This window comes from Perca flavescens, chromosome 9 (assembly GCF_004354835.1).
Source record: "Perca flavescens isolate YP-PL-M2 chromosome 9, PFLA_1.0, whole genome shotgun sequence".
Classification (NCBI taxonomy): domain Eukaryota; kingdom Metazoa; phylum Chordata; class Actinopteri; order Perciformes; family Percidae; genus Perca; species Perca flavescens.
This window is the reverse complement of record NC_041339.1, coordinates 37,810,757-37,827,584: the sequence shown is the minus strand read 5'-3', so window position 1 is coordinate 37,827,584 and position 16,828 is coordinate 37,810,757. Positions and strand designations below refer to the sequence as shown.

The 16,828-nt window shown below is 43.6% G+C and overlaps 1 protein-coding gene across 4 annotated transcripts in view; it reads right to left on the bottom strand.

Moving 5' to 3' along the window:
* LOC114561480 (complement C3) overlaps window positions 1–16,828 on the bottom strand; it is an 84,276-nt gene that overhangs the window by 51,546 nt on the left and 15,902 nt on the right. For all 4 annotated transcript variants that reach the window (XM_028587521.1, XM_028587522.1, XM_028587524.1 and 1 more), the window contains 7 exons: window positions 14,907–14,995; window positions 14,410–14,492; window positions 14,206–14,293; window positions 13,926–14,028; window positions 13,697–13,817; window positions 13,040–13,155; window positions 12,513–12,659 (listed from right to left, as the gene is read on the bottom strand). In XM_028587521.1, coding sequence (XP_028443322.1) covers window positions 12,513–12,659; window positions 13,040–13,155; window positions 13,697–13,817; window positions 13,926–14,028; window positions 14,206–14,293; window positions 14,410–14,492; window positions 14,907–14,995 — 747 coding nt within the window. The remainder of the gene's footprint in view (window positions 1–12,512; window positions 12,660–13,039; window positions 13,156–13,696; window positions 13,818–13,925; window positions 14,029–14,205; window positions 14,294–14,409; window positions 14,493–14,906; window positions 14,996–16,828) is intronic.

Below are 16,828 nucleotides of genomic sequence, written 5' to 3'. Positions count from 1 at the left end.
AATGTAACAAACAGGAATGGTGACAAAGCGCAGCCCTGGAGGAGGCCAACCCTCACCTGAAACGAGTCCGACTTACTGCCAAGAACCTGGAGCAGCTCACAGCTGCCACAGCTCTCACTTTGGTCGGACCCGGTCATACGCCTTTTCCAGATCCACAAAACACCTTTTTAAAAAGGGGAACCACCACCCCTCTGGGATAACATATCCCGGAAAGACTCCTTTTCTTAAGTCGGACGGCTTCCCTGACCACCGGTGTCCACCAAGGTGTTCGTGGGTTACCGCCCCTTGAGGCACCCAAGACCCTAAGACCACAGCTCCTCGCCGCAGCTTCAGCAATGGAAACTTTGAACATTGTCCACTCGGGTTCAATGCCCCCAGCCTCCACAGGGATGCACGAAAAGCTCCGCCGGAGGTGTGAGTTGAAAGTCTGTCGGACAGGGGCCTCCTCCAGACGTTCCCAATTTACCCGCACTACCCGTTTTGGCTTACCAGGTCTGTCCAGAGTCTTCCCCCACCCCCTGACCCAACTCACCACCAGATGGTGATCAGTTGACAGCTCCGCCCCTCTCTTCACCCGAGTGTCCAAAACATACAGCCTCAGATCAGATGAAACGATTATAAAATCGATCATTGACCTTTGGCCTAGGGTGCTCTGTTACCAAGTACACTTATGAGCATCCCTATGTTTGAATAGGGTTTTTGTGTCAGAGCCTATGTTATCAGCTTCTTGGATGGCGAGGCGCTACAGTGGGCAGGAGCAGTATGGGAGACCCTGGTACCAGGTACTGAGTCCTACACCGCCTTCACGGGGGAGATGCGTAAGGTGGCAGTGTAGCGGAATATGCCATTTCTTCATTCATTTCTATTGGCGGCTTTAAGCAATGGTTTGAATGAGGGCATTAAAGAGGAGTTGGTTTCCTACCCTGAGCCCAATACCCTTGATGGCTTAATAACTGGAGGGGAGGATGAGAGAGAGACGGAGAAAAAGAAGGAGCAGGAGGAGTCAGTCACCACCACCGTCACGATCTCGAGGGGGTGACGCTCATTCCCCGGTCCCTGTTCCGACCCCCATTACAACTCGGGCGATCTCGCCTGACCGAGATGGAGAGAAAGAGAAGGATGGACGAGAGACGTCGCCTTTATTGTGGGGAGATCGGGCATTACTTCTCCACCTGTCCAACACGTCCGGGAAACGGAAGGGCTCGCAGGGAGTGAGGGTCACCCTTGCGAGCCAGACCACAGCCACCACCGGATCACGGACCCACACCACACTCCAGGCTGTCATCAGCCATAAATGTCAGTCTTATCCTTGTCTTGCCTAAATTGATTCGGGGGCGGATGACAGTTTTATCGATGATGATTTGACCAGGCGAATGGGGCTGAACACAGTACCTCTCCAGAGGAGAATAGAGGCCAGGGCCGTAGATGGACGCCTGCTGTCTAATATCACCACTAGGACAGAACCCCTCAAACTCCAGTTGTCAGGCAACCACTATGAGAATACCAGTTTCCTTGTTATTCAGTCCCCTCAGACACCAGTTATCCTAGGCCATAACTGGTTAGTGCGGCACAACCCACAAATTGACTGGGTCTCGGGAAAGATAAAGGGATGGAGTACACCTTGTCACTCTCTGTGTTTACAGTCAGCCTCTCCCAGTGTTAAGGTCCGCATAGACACACCTGAACCCCCTGTGGACCTCGCTACTATTTCCAAGGAGTACCATTGCATCAGTAAAGTGTTTAGTAAAGACCAGGCGCTTACCTTGCCGCCTCACCATCCATATGACTGTGCCATTGACCTGATTCCCAATGCCACTTTCCCCAAGTCAAAACTGTATAGCATCTCTAAGCCAGAGAGGGAGGCATTAGAGGAATATATTCAGACAGCACTTACAGCGGGTCAAATCCGCCCGTCTTCATCACCCCTGTGGGCGGGGTTTTTCTTTGTGGGGAAAAAGGACGGGGGTTTGCGTCCCTGTATTGATTTCCGGGGCCTTAACGATATTACTGTCAAGAATAAGTACCCACTACCGCTTATGAACACGGCTTTTGATTCCCTACAGGGGGCGAGCATTTTCACTAAACTAGATTTACGAAACATACCATCTCGTCAGAATGAAGGAAGGTCATGAATGGCTTACAGGTTTCAACACCCCCCTCGGCCACTTTGAATATACCGTCAGGCCTTTCGGATTAACCAATGCTCCTGCAGTGTTTCAACATTTCATAAATGACGTCCTGAGGGATTTTATTGGGAGAAGCGTGTTCATGTATCTGGATGATATATTGATTTTCTCACCAGACTACTCCACCCACGTTCAGCATGTCCATCAGGTCCTCGATCGTCTCTTGGAGAATAGACTGTATGTCAAGGTGGAGAAATGTGTTTTCCACACATCCACCACTTCGTTCCTGGGATTCATCGTTTCCAAGGGGGCAGTAAGCATGGATCCCACCAAGGTACAGTCCGTCCTAGATTGGCCCACACCAAGCAATCATAAACAATTACAAAGCTTTCTGGGGTTTGCCAATTTCTACAGACGTTTTATAAGGGATTACAGTCAACTTGCCTCTCCCCTCACAGCACTCACCTCCTCTGCTCAGCATTTCCTTTGGACCCCTGCAGCCGACCGGACCTTTCAGAACCTCAAACAGCGATTCACCACAGCCCCAGTGTTGACGTTACCTGACCCTACGCGTCAATTCATCGTTGAGGTGGATGCATCCGATACAGGACTTGGAGATGTCCTTTTCCCAGCGCTCCGCCACCGATGGTAAGGTCCATCCATGTGCTTTTCTCTCCAGGCGTCTCCTACCGGCCGAAAGCAACTACAATGTGGGCAACAAGAAACTGCTAGCGGTCTTAACCGCACTCAACGAATGGCGTCACTGGCTGGAGGGGGCAGATCTGCCTTTTGTGATATGGACGGACCATAAAAACCTCCAGTACCTGCGCACCACAAAACGTCTCAACCCAAGACAAGCCAGGTGGGCTCTGTTTTTTGAACGTTTTCAATTCACTATAACATACCGTCCAGGTTCCAAGAACGGGAAGCCAGACGCCCTGTCCCGCATGTACGCGAAGGAGGATAACGAATGCCCATCCCCTGACAACATCATCTCCAGCCAGTGCGTCATCGGGGCCATTACATCACAGATAGAGAAAGAGGTAATGGAGGCTCTTAAAACCGATTCCAACCCTGGTAACGTACCACCTAACCTCTTGTTCGTTCCTGCTACTGTCAGATCTTCTGTTTTAAAATGGGCCCACTCCTCACGCCTTACCTGTCACCCTGGCATAAAACGCACCCTGTTTTTCCTCAAAAGGAGATTTTGGTGGCCCTCCATGAAAAATGACGTGACTGCTTATGTTTCTGCCTGTTTGTGCCCTCAACAAGACCCCGAATCAACCCAGTACTGGTCTCCTACGCCTACTACCCATTCCCAAATGACCATGGTCCCACCTGGCCCTGGACTTCATCACCGGCTTACCTCCATCTGACGGTAACACTGTTATCCTTACCATTGTGGATCGTTTCACCAAATATGCCTACCTACCTCTACCTAAACTACCCACTGCTACAGAGATGGCGGACATCCTGGTCCGTGAGGTGTTCCAGCGTTACGGTCTTCCTAGTGATGTCGTATCGGATAGAGGACCTCAATTTGTGTCCGCCGTCTGGAAGTCGTTCTGTCATGCCATTGGAGCCACGGCAAGCCTCTCCTCTGTATTCCACCCACAGACCAACGGGCAGGCGGAACGCGCCAATCAGACACTCAAAACCACCCTGCATTGCTTGGTGTCCACTGAACAACATTGGTCATCACAACTGCCTTGGGTGGCTTACGCCCACAACACCCTGCCTACAGCTGCTTCCAGGATGTCCCCTTTCCAATGTCTTTTCGGTTACCAACCACCTCTGTTCCCCTCTTTTGAAAGAGACTTGGCGGTGCCCTCTATGCAAGCCCACATTCGCCGATGCCACAGGACCTGGCACCATGCACGGAGGGCGCTGTTACAGACCTCCGCTCTGTACCAACAACACGCCAACAGACCCAGGCACCCAGTTACGCCCCTGGAGACAAGGTTTGGCTGGTTTCCAAAAACATCCCTGTCAGAACAGAATCCAGAAAACTCCAGCCCAGGTACTTGGGCCCTTTTGTCATTCAAGACGTAATAAACCCTGTCACCATGAGACTGAAACTGCCACAGACCCTCAGAGTACATCCTGTGTTCCATGTCTCCTGTTTGAAGCCTGTCCGTCTCTGTCCCCTGTTGCCCCCGCCTCCGCGACCTCCGGCCCCGCGCCACCTGGACGGTGATCCCATCTACACCGTCCGCCGTCTGATGGATGCCCGGCGGCGGGGGCGTGGGATCCAATACCTGGTAGACTGGGAGGGCTACGGTCCCGAAGAAAGGAGTTGGGTTCCTCGTCGCCACATCCTGGACCCCTCTGTCATTCGGGATTTCTATTAAAGCCATCCTGATGCTCCGGGTGGACCGCCCGGTGGCGTTCCTAGGAGAGGGGGTCCTGTCAGGGCCCCACCTCCCTGAGCTGTCTCCCCTTCCCTTTTGTGTGTCTCCCTTACCTCTCCCCCTTTTTGTGTCTGTGTTGTTTGTCTCCGTCCGTCTCTTTTTGTTCCTCAGTTTCCTGAATTCCCACTACCACTGAAGGCACCCCGGCACCAAGGCTGCTGCAATCACTACAATCTACTACACCTGCTCCAGTCCACGCACCTGGGGCTGATTGCCACTTTCCCTATATTAGGGAGAGGTCTGCTTTCAGTCCCCGCCAGATAATTGTTTCAGCCACGTAACTATCACTTGCGTTCCTGTGCATTATTTAGCTATCTCCAGTTCTAGTCATTATCCTGAGTTTTTTTTCCTCATCGTGTTTTTGTGTTCTGCCTCCTAGACGCCGTTCTCCCTCCACCGCCGGCCACTGCCTTTGTTCCCTCCTCAACTGGATCTTCTGTTTGGAATCCCCGTGCTGACCTTTTGCCTTGCTCTCAATGTGTCTGTACCCCCAGCCTGTTCCCGACTCACTCCCATAACCTCCACGACGGAACACCATCTACATTATTCATTTTCTAATAAACAGTAGTATTATTGAACTCGCCCTGTGTTCTGCTTTTGTGTCCTACCCCGTCCAGAGCGTGACAGTTTGTTATAGACAATCCATGACTAGCACAGAAGTCCAACAACAAACAACCACTCTGGTTTAGATCAGGGAGGCCGTTCTTCCCAATCACGCCTCTCCAGGTGTCTCCATCATTGCCCACGTGCACGTTGAAGTCCCCCAGCAGAACAATGGAGTCCCCCACTGGAGCCCCATGCAGGACTCCAGTCAAGGTCTCCAAGAAGGCTGAGTACTCCGAACTCCTGTTTGGTGCATATGCACAAACAACAGTCAGAGTTTTCCCCCCCACAACCCGCAAGCGTAGGGAGGCGACGGTCTCGTCCACCGGGGTAAACTCCATCGCAGCGGTGCTCAGCCGGGGGCTTGTGAGTATCCCCACACCCGCCCGGCGCCTCACACCCTGGGCAACTATGGTTCCAGAACCGAGACTGTGCGTAGAGGTAAGCCCCACCAGATCTAACCGGTAGCGCTCCACCTCCCGCACCTGTTCCGGCTCCTTCCCCCACAGAGAGGTGACGTTCCACGTCCCCAGAGCCAGCGTCTGCCGCCCGGGTCTGGTCCGTCGAGGCCCCTGACCTTCACTGCCACCCGTGTAGCAGCGCACCCGACCCCAGCGGTTCCTCCCACAGGTTGTGGGCCTATGGGATGGAGAGGGAGTTTCCACGTTGCTTCTTTGGGCTGTGCCCGGCCGGGCTCCATGGCAAACCTGGCCACCAGGCGCTCGCTGACGAGCCCGCCATCTGGGCCTGGCTCCAGACGGGGGCCCCGGGCTTCCTCAGGGCAGGGTCACTTCACCTCTTCTACGTTGTTTCATAGGGTTTTTGAACCATTCTTTGTCTGGCCCCTCACCTGAGACCACTTTGACTTGGGAGACCCTACCAGGAGCACAAAGCTCCAGACAACACAGCCCTCAGGTTCATAGGGACACACAAACCTCTCCACCACGATAAGGTGATGGTTCCCGGAGAGTGTCCACGGATGTATTAAGAGAAAATGATAATCTAGCTACTCATGTTATGATGGGAAGTGGAAGTGACTGTGCTCTTCTTCTCCGTTTTTGGTGAATTTCTGTAGCAGAAACAGCGCCGCCTATAGGCCTGGCATATGAAGTAGCGTATTGAGTCATTTACAAATGGATTCGTTTGGACGCAACTATTCTTGAAACAAATCCAGGGAAGATGGGTAAAAAAAAAGATTGTTTTGGTACGTGTGGACTGGGTCTCAGTTTCCTCACCTACCTTGTGGTGGGGGGTTGTTTACTCACCAAAGGTGTGCAAGCAGGCAGGAGATGGACCAGGTTGTGATCTGAGCGACCCAGCGGGGGGAGGTGTGAAGATATGTATGCATCTTTAGTGTTTGCATACAGCAGATCCAGTGTTTTATTGTCTCTTGTGTGGCATTTAACATAATGGGTGACGGTGGGAAGTGTTGAGGACAAGGGAGCATGATAAAAGTTTCCGGGGTGCAATGTCTGTAGCTGTGACATGACAGTGTGTAGGAGCTCACATGCAGTTGTAGCATTGGCTGAAGGGGGATGAAGACAGTAATCACTGTCACACACATAACCGCTAGCAACTCAATGTCTTTGGTGCAATACTGCTCCTTAACACTGACGTGCCCGCTGTTACACCATCTGTCGTTCACAAACATCGCTATTCCCCGACTCTTCCTCTTACTGCACTCCTTTGCTCTCCTGTCCGCTCTCACTATTTGAAATCCATCCAGTGTAACCAGTGAGTCCGTAGTGAGTTCATTCAACCAGGTCACTGTGAAGCCCATGAAGCTGCACTCCCGGTATTCCCTCTGCAGCCTGGTTAGCGCCGTTAGCTCTTCCATCTTATTGGGGAGAGATTTTACATTCCCCATAATAACAGACGGAAGACACGGTTTGTACCGTCCTTTCTCCTCTCTTGTGTTTAAGTCCAGCTCTGCATCCCCTCCTTCTCCTAAAAAATTCCCTTAGGGATCTCCATTCTTTCAGTATGATGAATCCTAGTGCTCAGTGCTAACAGCTGTTCCAGAGTGTAAAGAATGGAGCTGCGGCCGAATGGTTCTACCATTGCAAAGTTGTAAAGTCCCAGAAAAAAAAGAGACAGCCTTTTCTCCACAGTTGTACATCCAGATATGCACATACGTTGAAGAAAAGTTTGGAAGAAGAAAATATTGTGAAAAAAGAAATACAAATATGAGAAATACACTAAAATTCACAGAAAAATCTCGGAGCTGCTGCAACAGGCTACCATGCACGCGGCGCTATCTTGAGTATCTTTAGTTGCACTAAATGCTTGCTCTTGGGGGAATTATTGGAATTGTTGGGTCTTTGTAAATTATAGAGTGTGGTCTAGACCTACTCTATCTGTAAAGTGTCTTGAGATAACTCTCGTTATGACTTGATACTATAAATAATATTGAATTGAATAAAATTAACATCCAATAAGAATCGGCTCAAACTACAATGAAACTTAAGTTGACAATGGCACTGACTATTTTCATCCACCTTACCCTATTCTGTTTATATTACCTAAAGCTGCATTATTCAATATTTTTTTAATCAATTCATCTTCAGACACAGAAAATTTACATTAAATCATTGCCTATATTCCATTTCCTTATAGCTTTGTTTTGGAGAAGATATCTTGGTCTTGCTTGAAGATGCTCGACTACAGTATGTTCACCATTTACATACTGTACAGTAAAAATGTTTGAGCAGCAGAACCAAGAAAATCAGCTGTGAAATCTCCAAATCTGCATAGAGTGGAGCTGAGTATAGCTCTACTTGATTACAAGTGAATATCAAAAATGTTGATTAATGTAGGTTGTTAAGGGTAACTGGTTGAAGGGACTGATGGGAAAAACAATCTTAGGCCAGTATTAAGCAAGACCGTTGCAGTCGGCGCTGGTGAAACAAGCTGTAATGTAATGATAATGTGTAATTGCGCACCTGCAATTAATAACGTCCACGTTTGTTTTGCCACTGACATGCTCAAATTATTATTCTAAGTGTCTGAAAACATTATGGAAAGGATCCCTACAGAGGTCAACCTTTTTGTTAGTAACAGTAATCTTTCATTCTAGATTTTTCGAGCAGGCTGAAGGAGCAGCTATTATTATACACATGGATATTGCTTCAAACCCTCCATGATAATGTTATTTCTGATCCCAATAGGCGATATGTAATAGTATCAGGCAAGTTACAAAGTAATCCGGTGTTCCTGGCCTCCATATATGCCCCGATTTGGGATGATGAGAAATTTATAAATTCTCTTTTTGCTGCTTTGCTTCCTAATCCCAATGATCATAATATCAATTTTAGTGGTGATTTCAATCAGGTTCAGGACACGGAACTTAATAAATCCTCCACCACACGACTTGCACTGTCGAAATCAGCTAATTCATTAAAGTTCCATGTGGCAAAACTGGGAATAGTAGATCCTGGAAAATGATTTACATTCTTTTCGCTCATCCATCGACTATTATTTATTTGACAAAAGGCTTCTGCACAACCTAATAAATAATCAAATGTAAATATCACATATAGTATAGTATAGTAAGTATAGTTATATCTGACCACGCCCCTACTTCCATAGATATCCATTTTGCTCACGGCAGTCAGCCTTCTAAATTCTGGAGCTTCAACTCCCATTTGCTATGTGAGCCCAAATTCTCTGATTTTCTATCTTCAAGAATTCAGTTTTTCTTTGACGTTAATGACATGCAGACATCTGTAACAACACACTGTGGGAGACCTTTAAGGTATATATATGCAGAGGTGGGTAGAGTAGCCAAAAATTGTACTCAAGTAAAAGTACTGTTACTTTGAAATAATATGACTCAAGTAAAAGTAAAAAGTAATCATCCAAATAATTACTTGAGTAAGAGTAAAAAAGTACTGAGTAACTGTTGTGTAACGTCTGATTTATTTTTTAACACAAGCATTCAATCAGACGGACAAAAATACAAAATAATCATCTTTAGGCAAATTATAGTTCATCCAATCAATTAAATAAATTAAAATAAATTAATTACAAAATAGCTTAAATTAAAATAATGCAGGTAAATTCAAGTACTTAAAAATAAAATCAATAAAATAATAATACATAAAAAATAAATAAGCACAAGTAACACCAATTTCCAAACCTTTATACTTTTTTTTACCAGGCTCTGCAGGCAGAACTAGAACAAGGTAATGGAGCTGCTGTTTGGCACTTTTACTAAGGTAAACATGTTCATTATGAGGCCAGAGGCCTGGACTACGAAGCAAGATTTGGGGTTAACGAGGTAACTTCTGGTTCAACCCAGGGTTTTCTGTATTACATATCGGCTATTTCTCGGCTTCAGCGGTTTGAATTATGTTTTTAATATTTTTTATTTGCTCTCACGATCGCTACCTCTGCCAGGGTTGCAACTGAAATAAAAGGCTAAAGCAACGGCGGTTTATGGAAAGCACCAGTGTAATTATGGTCAGATCTTGTGCCTGACTGATGGGGAAGTGATAAGAGTTGTGCGCATCTACCTCGTCGGCTATTTGTTTTTTTGCCAACTGTTCTCCTGTTTTAGGAAGCAGCGACTGAATTGCGTTTTGCCTGTAAAACCGTGTCTGTGTTCTTCATATTTATGTAGAATTATAGTTTGCTATTCTTATGTAAAATATGTGGCTATTGTTGGTCATGTTGTGCAAACATCACCTCTTTTATGTGAACACGCGCCGCTGGATTGGGAAACCCTGATGGTTGATTGAACTAGTTAACCACTGTTGTGACACAGCTTGCGGTACCGCGGTGGTTAGGTTAGGTGAAGCCGGGGAACTGAAAGAAATCCAGGACATGTTGATCTGGCCTCTGGGAGGTTCCTCCAGATCTATGTCTGCATTGCCGACGGTTGATTCTGACATTGTCATTTTTGTTTTGCTGCGACTGTAGCTAACCCATCCGCTGAGATTGAGTATGGTGACGAGACTGCACAACTACGTGTGATTGGTGAAACACAGTCACATGGTAGAGCCTTTAGCGGAAGTCTCTCTCTCTCTCTGTCAAAATAAAACACTAAAATAAGGCGTACACGAGGGGACAAAAACAATGACACGTAGAATACCAAAGAGGTAAAAAGAAAAGTAACGAGCTCATTGTAGCCTAATGTAGCGGAGTAAGAGTACAGTTTCTTCTTCACAAATCTACTCAAGTAAAAAGTATAGTGATTTAAAACTACGTATAATAAGTATAATTTTTTCAAAAACTTACTCAAGTAAATGTAACGGAGTAAATGTAACTCGTTACTACCCACCTCTGTATATACGGAGACAAATTATGTCTTTTGTATCCTACTTTAAGAAGTCTGAGTGTGACGGGGCGCATAGTTGCCTTCAGGGTAGCGATGCGCTACCTAGTTTATCTCTCAAAGACCTGTATTACCTGTAAATGTTTAGTTAGCGTGTCAATATATTCTGTTAATTGTCACACTTTTTCCAAATCATCTGTAAGCCTAGCCATTCATCAAATCCCCACAGTAATCCCGTAGCTTTCTTGCGTACATATTTAACGTCAAGACTGCTGTGATTTAAATGTTATAGCTACATCCATCAATACATCATTCTCTATTGTTTAAAACCATACCATTTATTTCACAAACAACACCAGTTATAATAATCATGCTACATTTATGTCATTGTTATCTACAAGGTTGTTTATTTAGGTTAAAAGGTAACAGAGGTTAACATGTAGTCTGTGTAGCTTTCCGGCGTCTGCTCTCTTTGTTTATAAAGGAACGTTTGCAGCTATCGGCGAGTTTAAATGACGCTAGGATGTCCGGGGTAACAGGTAGTTACTGGAATTATGAGTAATTATTTTATTGGCCGTCAAGGTATCTTGTGGCTTTGTGAATGTTTCTGTGAACCGTGTAAATAATCTTCGATAAATTTCTAGTCTAATAGATTTATTTATTTTGGCTGTTTTTAGCTTTTATTGTCTACTCGCCTGAGCCACCCTTGTATTGTATTTTGTTTTGGTATGTTCCAATTCCAGGGGCGCGATTAGGGTCTATATGGTCTGACAGTTTCAGTTGCTAGGGAGGGCGAGATGAGTGAGGATGTAAGTCTGTGGAAAGCTCTTATGACTAGTTAAAAAAAGTCAAGTGGTATACAGCTGTATATTGTTATTATTTAACCATTTTTTGACTCTCATGTCAATTTATTTTATTTTTGTTAAAGTATTGTTTTTCATTTCTTTTCTTTAATTGTGGTTTTGTTAATTGATTAATTTTGCCTATGGGCCATATTTGGGTGAATAATAAAAATCCTATCTCTTCAACTTCAACTCTGACTCATTCTGAGTGTTTACACCAGCTCACGACTACTCATCTAAATCTACCCTCAACACCGAGCAAGCAAAATTAAGAGAAATATCAGACGATATCCAAAGACTTAACATCCAATATTCTGACAATCCCTCTGCTCTGGTTTATAAAAAGCAGCTCCAGTTTAAATCTGAATATGATACGGGTAAGGTTGAGAGGGAGCTATTGCAGACGAAACAGCATTCTTTTAAGAAGGGGGACAAGGCGGGCAAACTGCTTCTAGGCAGAGCACTGCAGACCAGGTTTTGCCAGAGGATCCGGGACTATGGCCAAATAAATTAACAGATGATCAGAGAGACACCATAGTATGCAGGTTGGTAAGTAAAGGTACAGAGAAAACCAACAAAATATAGTAGTAACCACAGTAAAGTAGGCTAGAGTATGTTGAGAAAGGAGGTTTGAAATGTGTGTCATCAGGCTACTTTAAGCATTACAGTTAATAGTTATTACCCTATAAACATCTAGGCCTACAGATTCATGTGTACAGAGGCCCGATTATTATTCATATTTTTTTATTTACTTATATTTTTTTTGGGGGGGGTGTTGAGGAACATGGGGGCCTACCAGGACTGCCTAGGGTCTTGTGCTACGCCCCTGTCTACCACACTTATCACGTCCAAAACTGCAAAGCAAGTGATTGCATTTAGCACACTCCTCGCTAGGAGGCTCATTCTTCTTAAATGGACTCACCCCTCCCCTCCCACGCATAACAGATGGGTTGATGAGGTACTGAAATGTGTAAGGATAGAAAAGATCAGATTAGTTTTTTTTGTGGGTGGGCTATAGGGACCTGAAAGACAGGTGTGAGGAAGATCCAGTATATGGGTTTGAAGCTCCTTTTGTTGACACTTATCTGTAAGATACATTGTTTATGTGAATTTCACTAACTTGGAACTGATTAAAGAGATTGCGGGAAAAAAATAAAAAATATAAACAGTAATTACATCCTTGTAAAACATACTTCATTAACCTTTGCTAAACAGGCTGTAATGCAATGAAATATATTAAATACGAGGGACTTACGGTGATTGTCAGTCTTTGTTCCCTCGCCTCTGTATTGATGGAAAGCTTTGCCATGCCGTTGGCTGTGGTTAAAGCCTGCACCTGGCCTGGGTCGACCACCACTGGAACACGCTCTGCCGGAGTGCCGTCAGGATTCACAACTTCAACCTGCCATCAGAGACACAAACAGCTGAACAATCAGAACATTTTTTATTAAAACATATTAAGTTCACTCATGTTATGAGAATAGTTTCAATGCAAACTGCACTAGCTGTGCACTTAGTACTTTGATTTATAGTAGTTTATAGTGACCCAAATGGGTGAATTTCTCTTTTTCTCTGGAATCTCACCTGTTTGAGAAAATCTGCTTTTGCTTCATAATGACAATCCATGACATTTCATATCAATTACAGTTATGCAACTTTTATATTCAGAATATGTTTCCATCTGTGTTTGTATCTGTGCTTTGTAGAGTAACTGTATTCACTAATGAAATGTTTTCTGTGAAGGATTTTTCTTATTTAAGTAACCATACTTTTGTACTTTACCGCAACATTGAATAAAATTCCTGGTTTAAAATATTTGGGAGTTTTCTTAAAGGTGATAGTGTAAGGTGATGTAACAATCTGGATACTTCTCAACTCTGCCTCCACCATTTCACCACCTGTCAATAAATGCAGAAACACACAACAGATTTTAACATCAATTTACTTTCTTTTAGATTAACTGATACAGAACAACGTATCCTCAAATCTGTATTTTCTTTTTTCCTTGAGTTCTTGCTTGGAAAATTATTGTTATTATTATTATTATTAATATTATTATTATTGTTGTTGTCCACATTGCTGATATGAGTTATTTTGTGGGGGAGGACAACGCTCTTGTTGCCATTGCTAGCCAAAGAGCAACTAGTGTGTACATGGTTCAAAAGGTGAGCCCCATTTTGCCCAGGCTGCTATAATAATAATAATAATAATAATAATAATAATAATAATAATAATAATAACAACAATGATGATAATAATAATAACAACAATGATAATAATTATAATAATAATAATAACAACAACAATAATAACAATAATAACAATAACAACAACAACAACAACAACAACAATAATAATAATAATAATACTGACAGTTAATTTGACACACACATGATCAAACATAGTGAACAAGCACAAACACATGTCTCTCTTTCTTACCGCTCTCCGTCAGCACACTGACAGCTACATATATGGACCTCCCCACCAGTTCAAGGATGTTTGGGAAAGTCTGTGTGATGTGCTCTCTCTCCAGTTTGACCACTCCAATACCTTCACTTATCTAATGTGACATAATAGAAAAATGCATCTTGAAATACAAGCCAAGCTGCATAACATATAATGCATACGGCAGAACAAACAATCAACAGTCGTCGAAGTATGTGATCACCTGCACTCTCTGAAGAGAACTTGGAAAGCTCTTCTTACTATTTTCTTGCATAACCCCAAACACCACGTAGGCCATCCCGTCTACCTCTTGACCAAAGAGATAGCTAAATCCACAAGAGAGGGACAAGGTAAGTAAAAGAAAGTAAATAAAAAAAAGCATCAATTGACTAACAGACTAAAAGAGTAAGAGGCCCAACAGCCTCTGAACATCCCCCTTTATTCTTTCCTGCAATCAATCGCCCAATCAGGTCTCTAGCCACGAAACCAGAACCTTCACTTACCTCGCTTTGATGTTGACGGTGAGCTCTCGACTGTCCACGTAGAAGAAGGAGCTTTCAGGTATCAGTTTAACTTCAAAACTGGGCAGCACTGAAACATGAAAGGAGTTTTACTGTGGGTATTAAAATAAAATAATGTTAAAGTTTTTTAAATGTTAAATATAAATACTTTAATACGTTAAATAAAAGTGCTGTCATGGGGCTAACCATATTCTTTGACCTCGAACTCTGCAGAATAACTCTGCTGTGGGTTGCTCTTGAACTTCGCCACCACTTTCCACAGTCCGGTACTACACACACACACACACACACACAGACATAATTATTATCATAATTAATATTATTTATAAGCAAAAAATATACATATTCAATTAGAAGTGAATCTGAAGCTATTTATGTCTTACACCAATTGAGATACCCTTCACATTTATACTACAATACAGAGAGCAATGACTACAGAAACACAGAAGTTGAGGAAATAAAACAGGTTTAAAGTTCTCAGGTTGGTCAGCAAACTGCGCAGTGTGACTTCATGTTATCAATTGTCATCGTAGAAAGATATAAACATATTGACATTTGCTTTGCATAATCTTGATTTAAGACATTTATGTTTTCAATTAAGGTCGCCTGTGTTCCATGTTAACATCTAAATGCACCACTAAAGAACAGAATGTATAGACAGTAATTAAAAATAAAATACTAACCTGATAGTTTCAGCGAGTGGGAAACCTCCAGAGTGGATCCCTGATCTCAAAAAGACTGTATCACATGGTAAAATGATGCCTTCAGGGGTCTAAAAATAAACATTATTCAACAACCATAAACAGTGAGTCATGCAAGTTTACAAATAGATTTAGTAAGTCCATGGTATATTTTATTCATGTCTTTTGTCTACCAACCACTTTTTCAGGTATTTCTAAATCATCTCCACTGAAAGAAGAGTTCAATGTGCAACCTGATGACTAGATTTATTTTGTCTTGCTTTTATTTTTACAATAAGTAGCAGGACATGTTTAATTAGAGTCATGAAACCTAACAAAGACAAGTTTTACTGTGGATGTGTTTTTTAATTTCGGTCATTTGTAGGGAAATAATCTAATCTAATCTTTCGGTCTGTAGCTCTCAACTCATTGGTGATGAAGACTTTTGAGAAGTTGGTTAAGCAGGAGTTACTGAAGCAGGTGGAAGAACAGCTAGACCCTCTTCCGTTTGCTTACAAGGCTAGCAGAGGTGTTGAGGATGCAATACTTACATTGCTAAATTCCCTTTATCAACATCTGGAATCCTCAAAGACTCATGCAAGGCTCCTTTTTTATCGACTTCTCTTCAGCATTCAATACTATTCAGCCTTACTTGTTGACTGAGAAACTTCAGTCTATTTTTAACTTGAACCATAACTTAATTGGCTGGATACTGGATTTTCTGTTGAACAGGTTGCATGCGTTAGGGTTAATGGAGTCTTATCCTCAAAACTCCAAAAACTCTTTCTCCATTGCTTTTCATTGTATACACAAATAACTGTAGGAGAAAGTATAGAATAGGCACTGTGTAAAATTTGCAGATGACACTGTTATAGTGAGCCTTTGGAACAATGATGAGGCGGGGCATGGCCCTGTAGTTGATGATTTCACGGTGTGGTGTGAAAACTTCTATCTGTATATCAACGTTTCTAATACAAAGGATATGATTATTGATTTCTGTAGATCACAGCACAGTGTTTCACAAACTGCATATAAAGATGACATGAATGTTGAGACAGTAGATGAATATAAATATTTAGGAACCATCATTGACAGTAAATTATCTTTTGAGAGCAACACAGATGCTGTAAAAAGGCCCAACAGAGACTTTTTTTCTTGAGGAAGATGAAATCATTCAGCGTGTGCAGACTGTGATGACTTTGTTCTACCAGTGTTTTATTGAATCAGTCTTGACATCTTGTATCGTGGTGTGGTACAGTGGTCTTCCAATGACCAATAAGTGTAAGGTAACAAACTGGTAAATGTAGCGTCTAAGGTGGTTGGGGTAAAGTTATCACAGCTGCAACATATAAATGATAAACGGGTCAGGGGTAAGGCTAACCAAATTTTAAACTGCTCGTAGGCCTTCATGAAGTCTCTGCAGAGTGGTGAGAGCGGTTGAGAGACAGAGTTAAATGGCGGAAGACGAGAGTGACGTTGTGGCTAGCTTAATAGCATCGCCTTCTTCCAGGCGGCCTTCCACAGAAAAACTTGAAATAATAAAAAACTGAAGACTAACTCCAGAACTGGAATTAAAAGAAAAGGTTAAGAAAGTGGAAAGGCATTTCAAGACTGAAAATGATCAGCGATATCCATGGATGACAGGCTGGAAGAAGCTGTACTGCTGGAGTTGTTTACATTTTACAACTGACAAGTCATCCACCTGGGTCAGCGGCGGATTTGTCAGCTTTACAAATCTGACAAAGTCAACCCACCGACATCAAGATTCTGCGACACACCTGCAAGCGACGGTCAGTTTGAAAACTTTTGGGGACACAAGAGTTGATCTTCAGCTAGATGAGCAGCGCCCACCTCCTCCGTGGAGTGGTCTTTCTCGGCTCTGAAGCACATCGAGACGCACGCCAGGAACAGTAATGGACAGGATC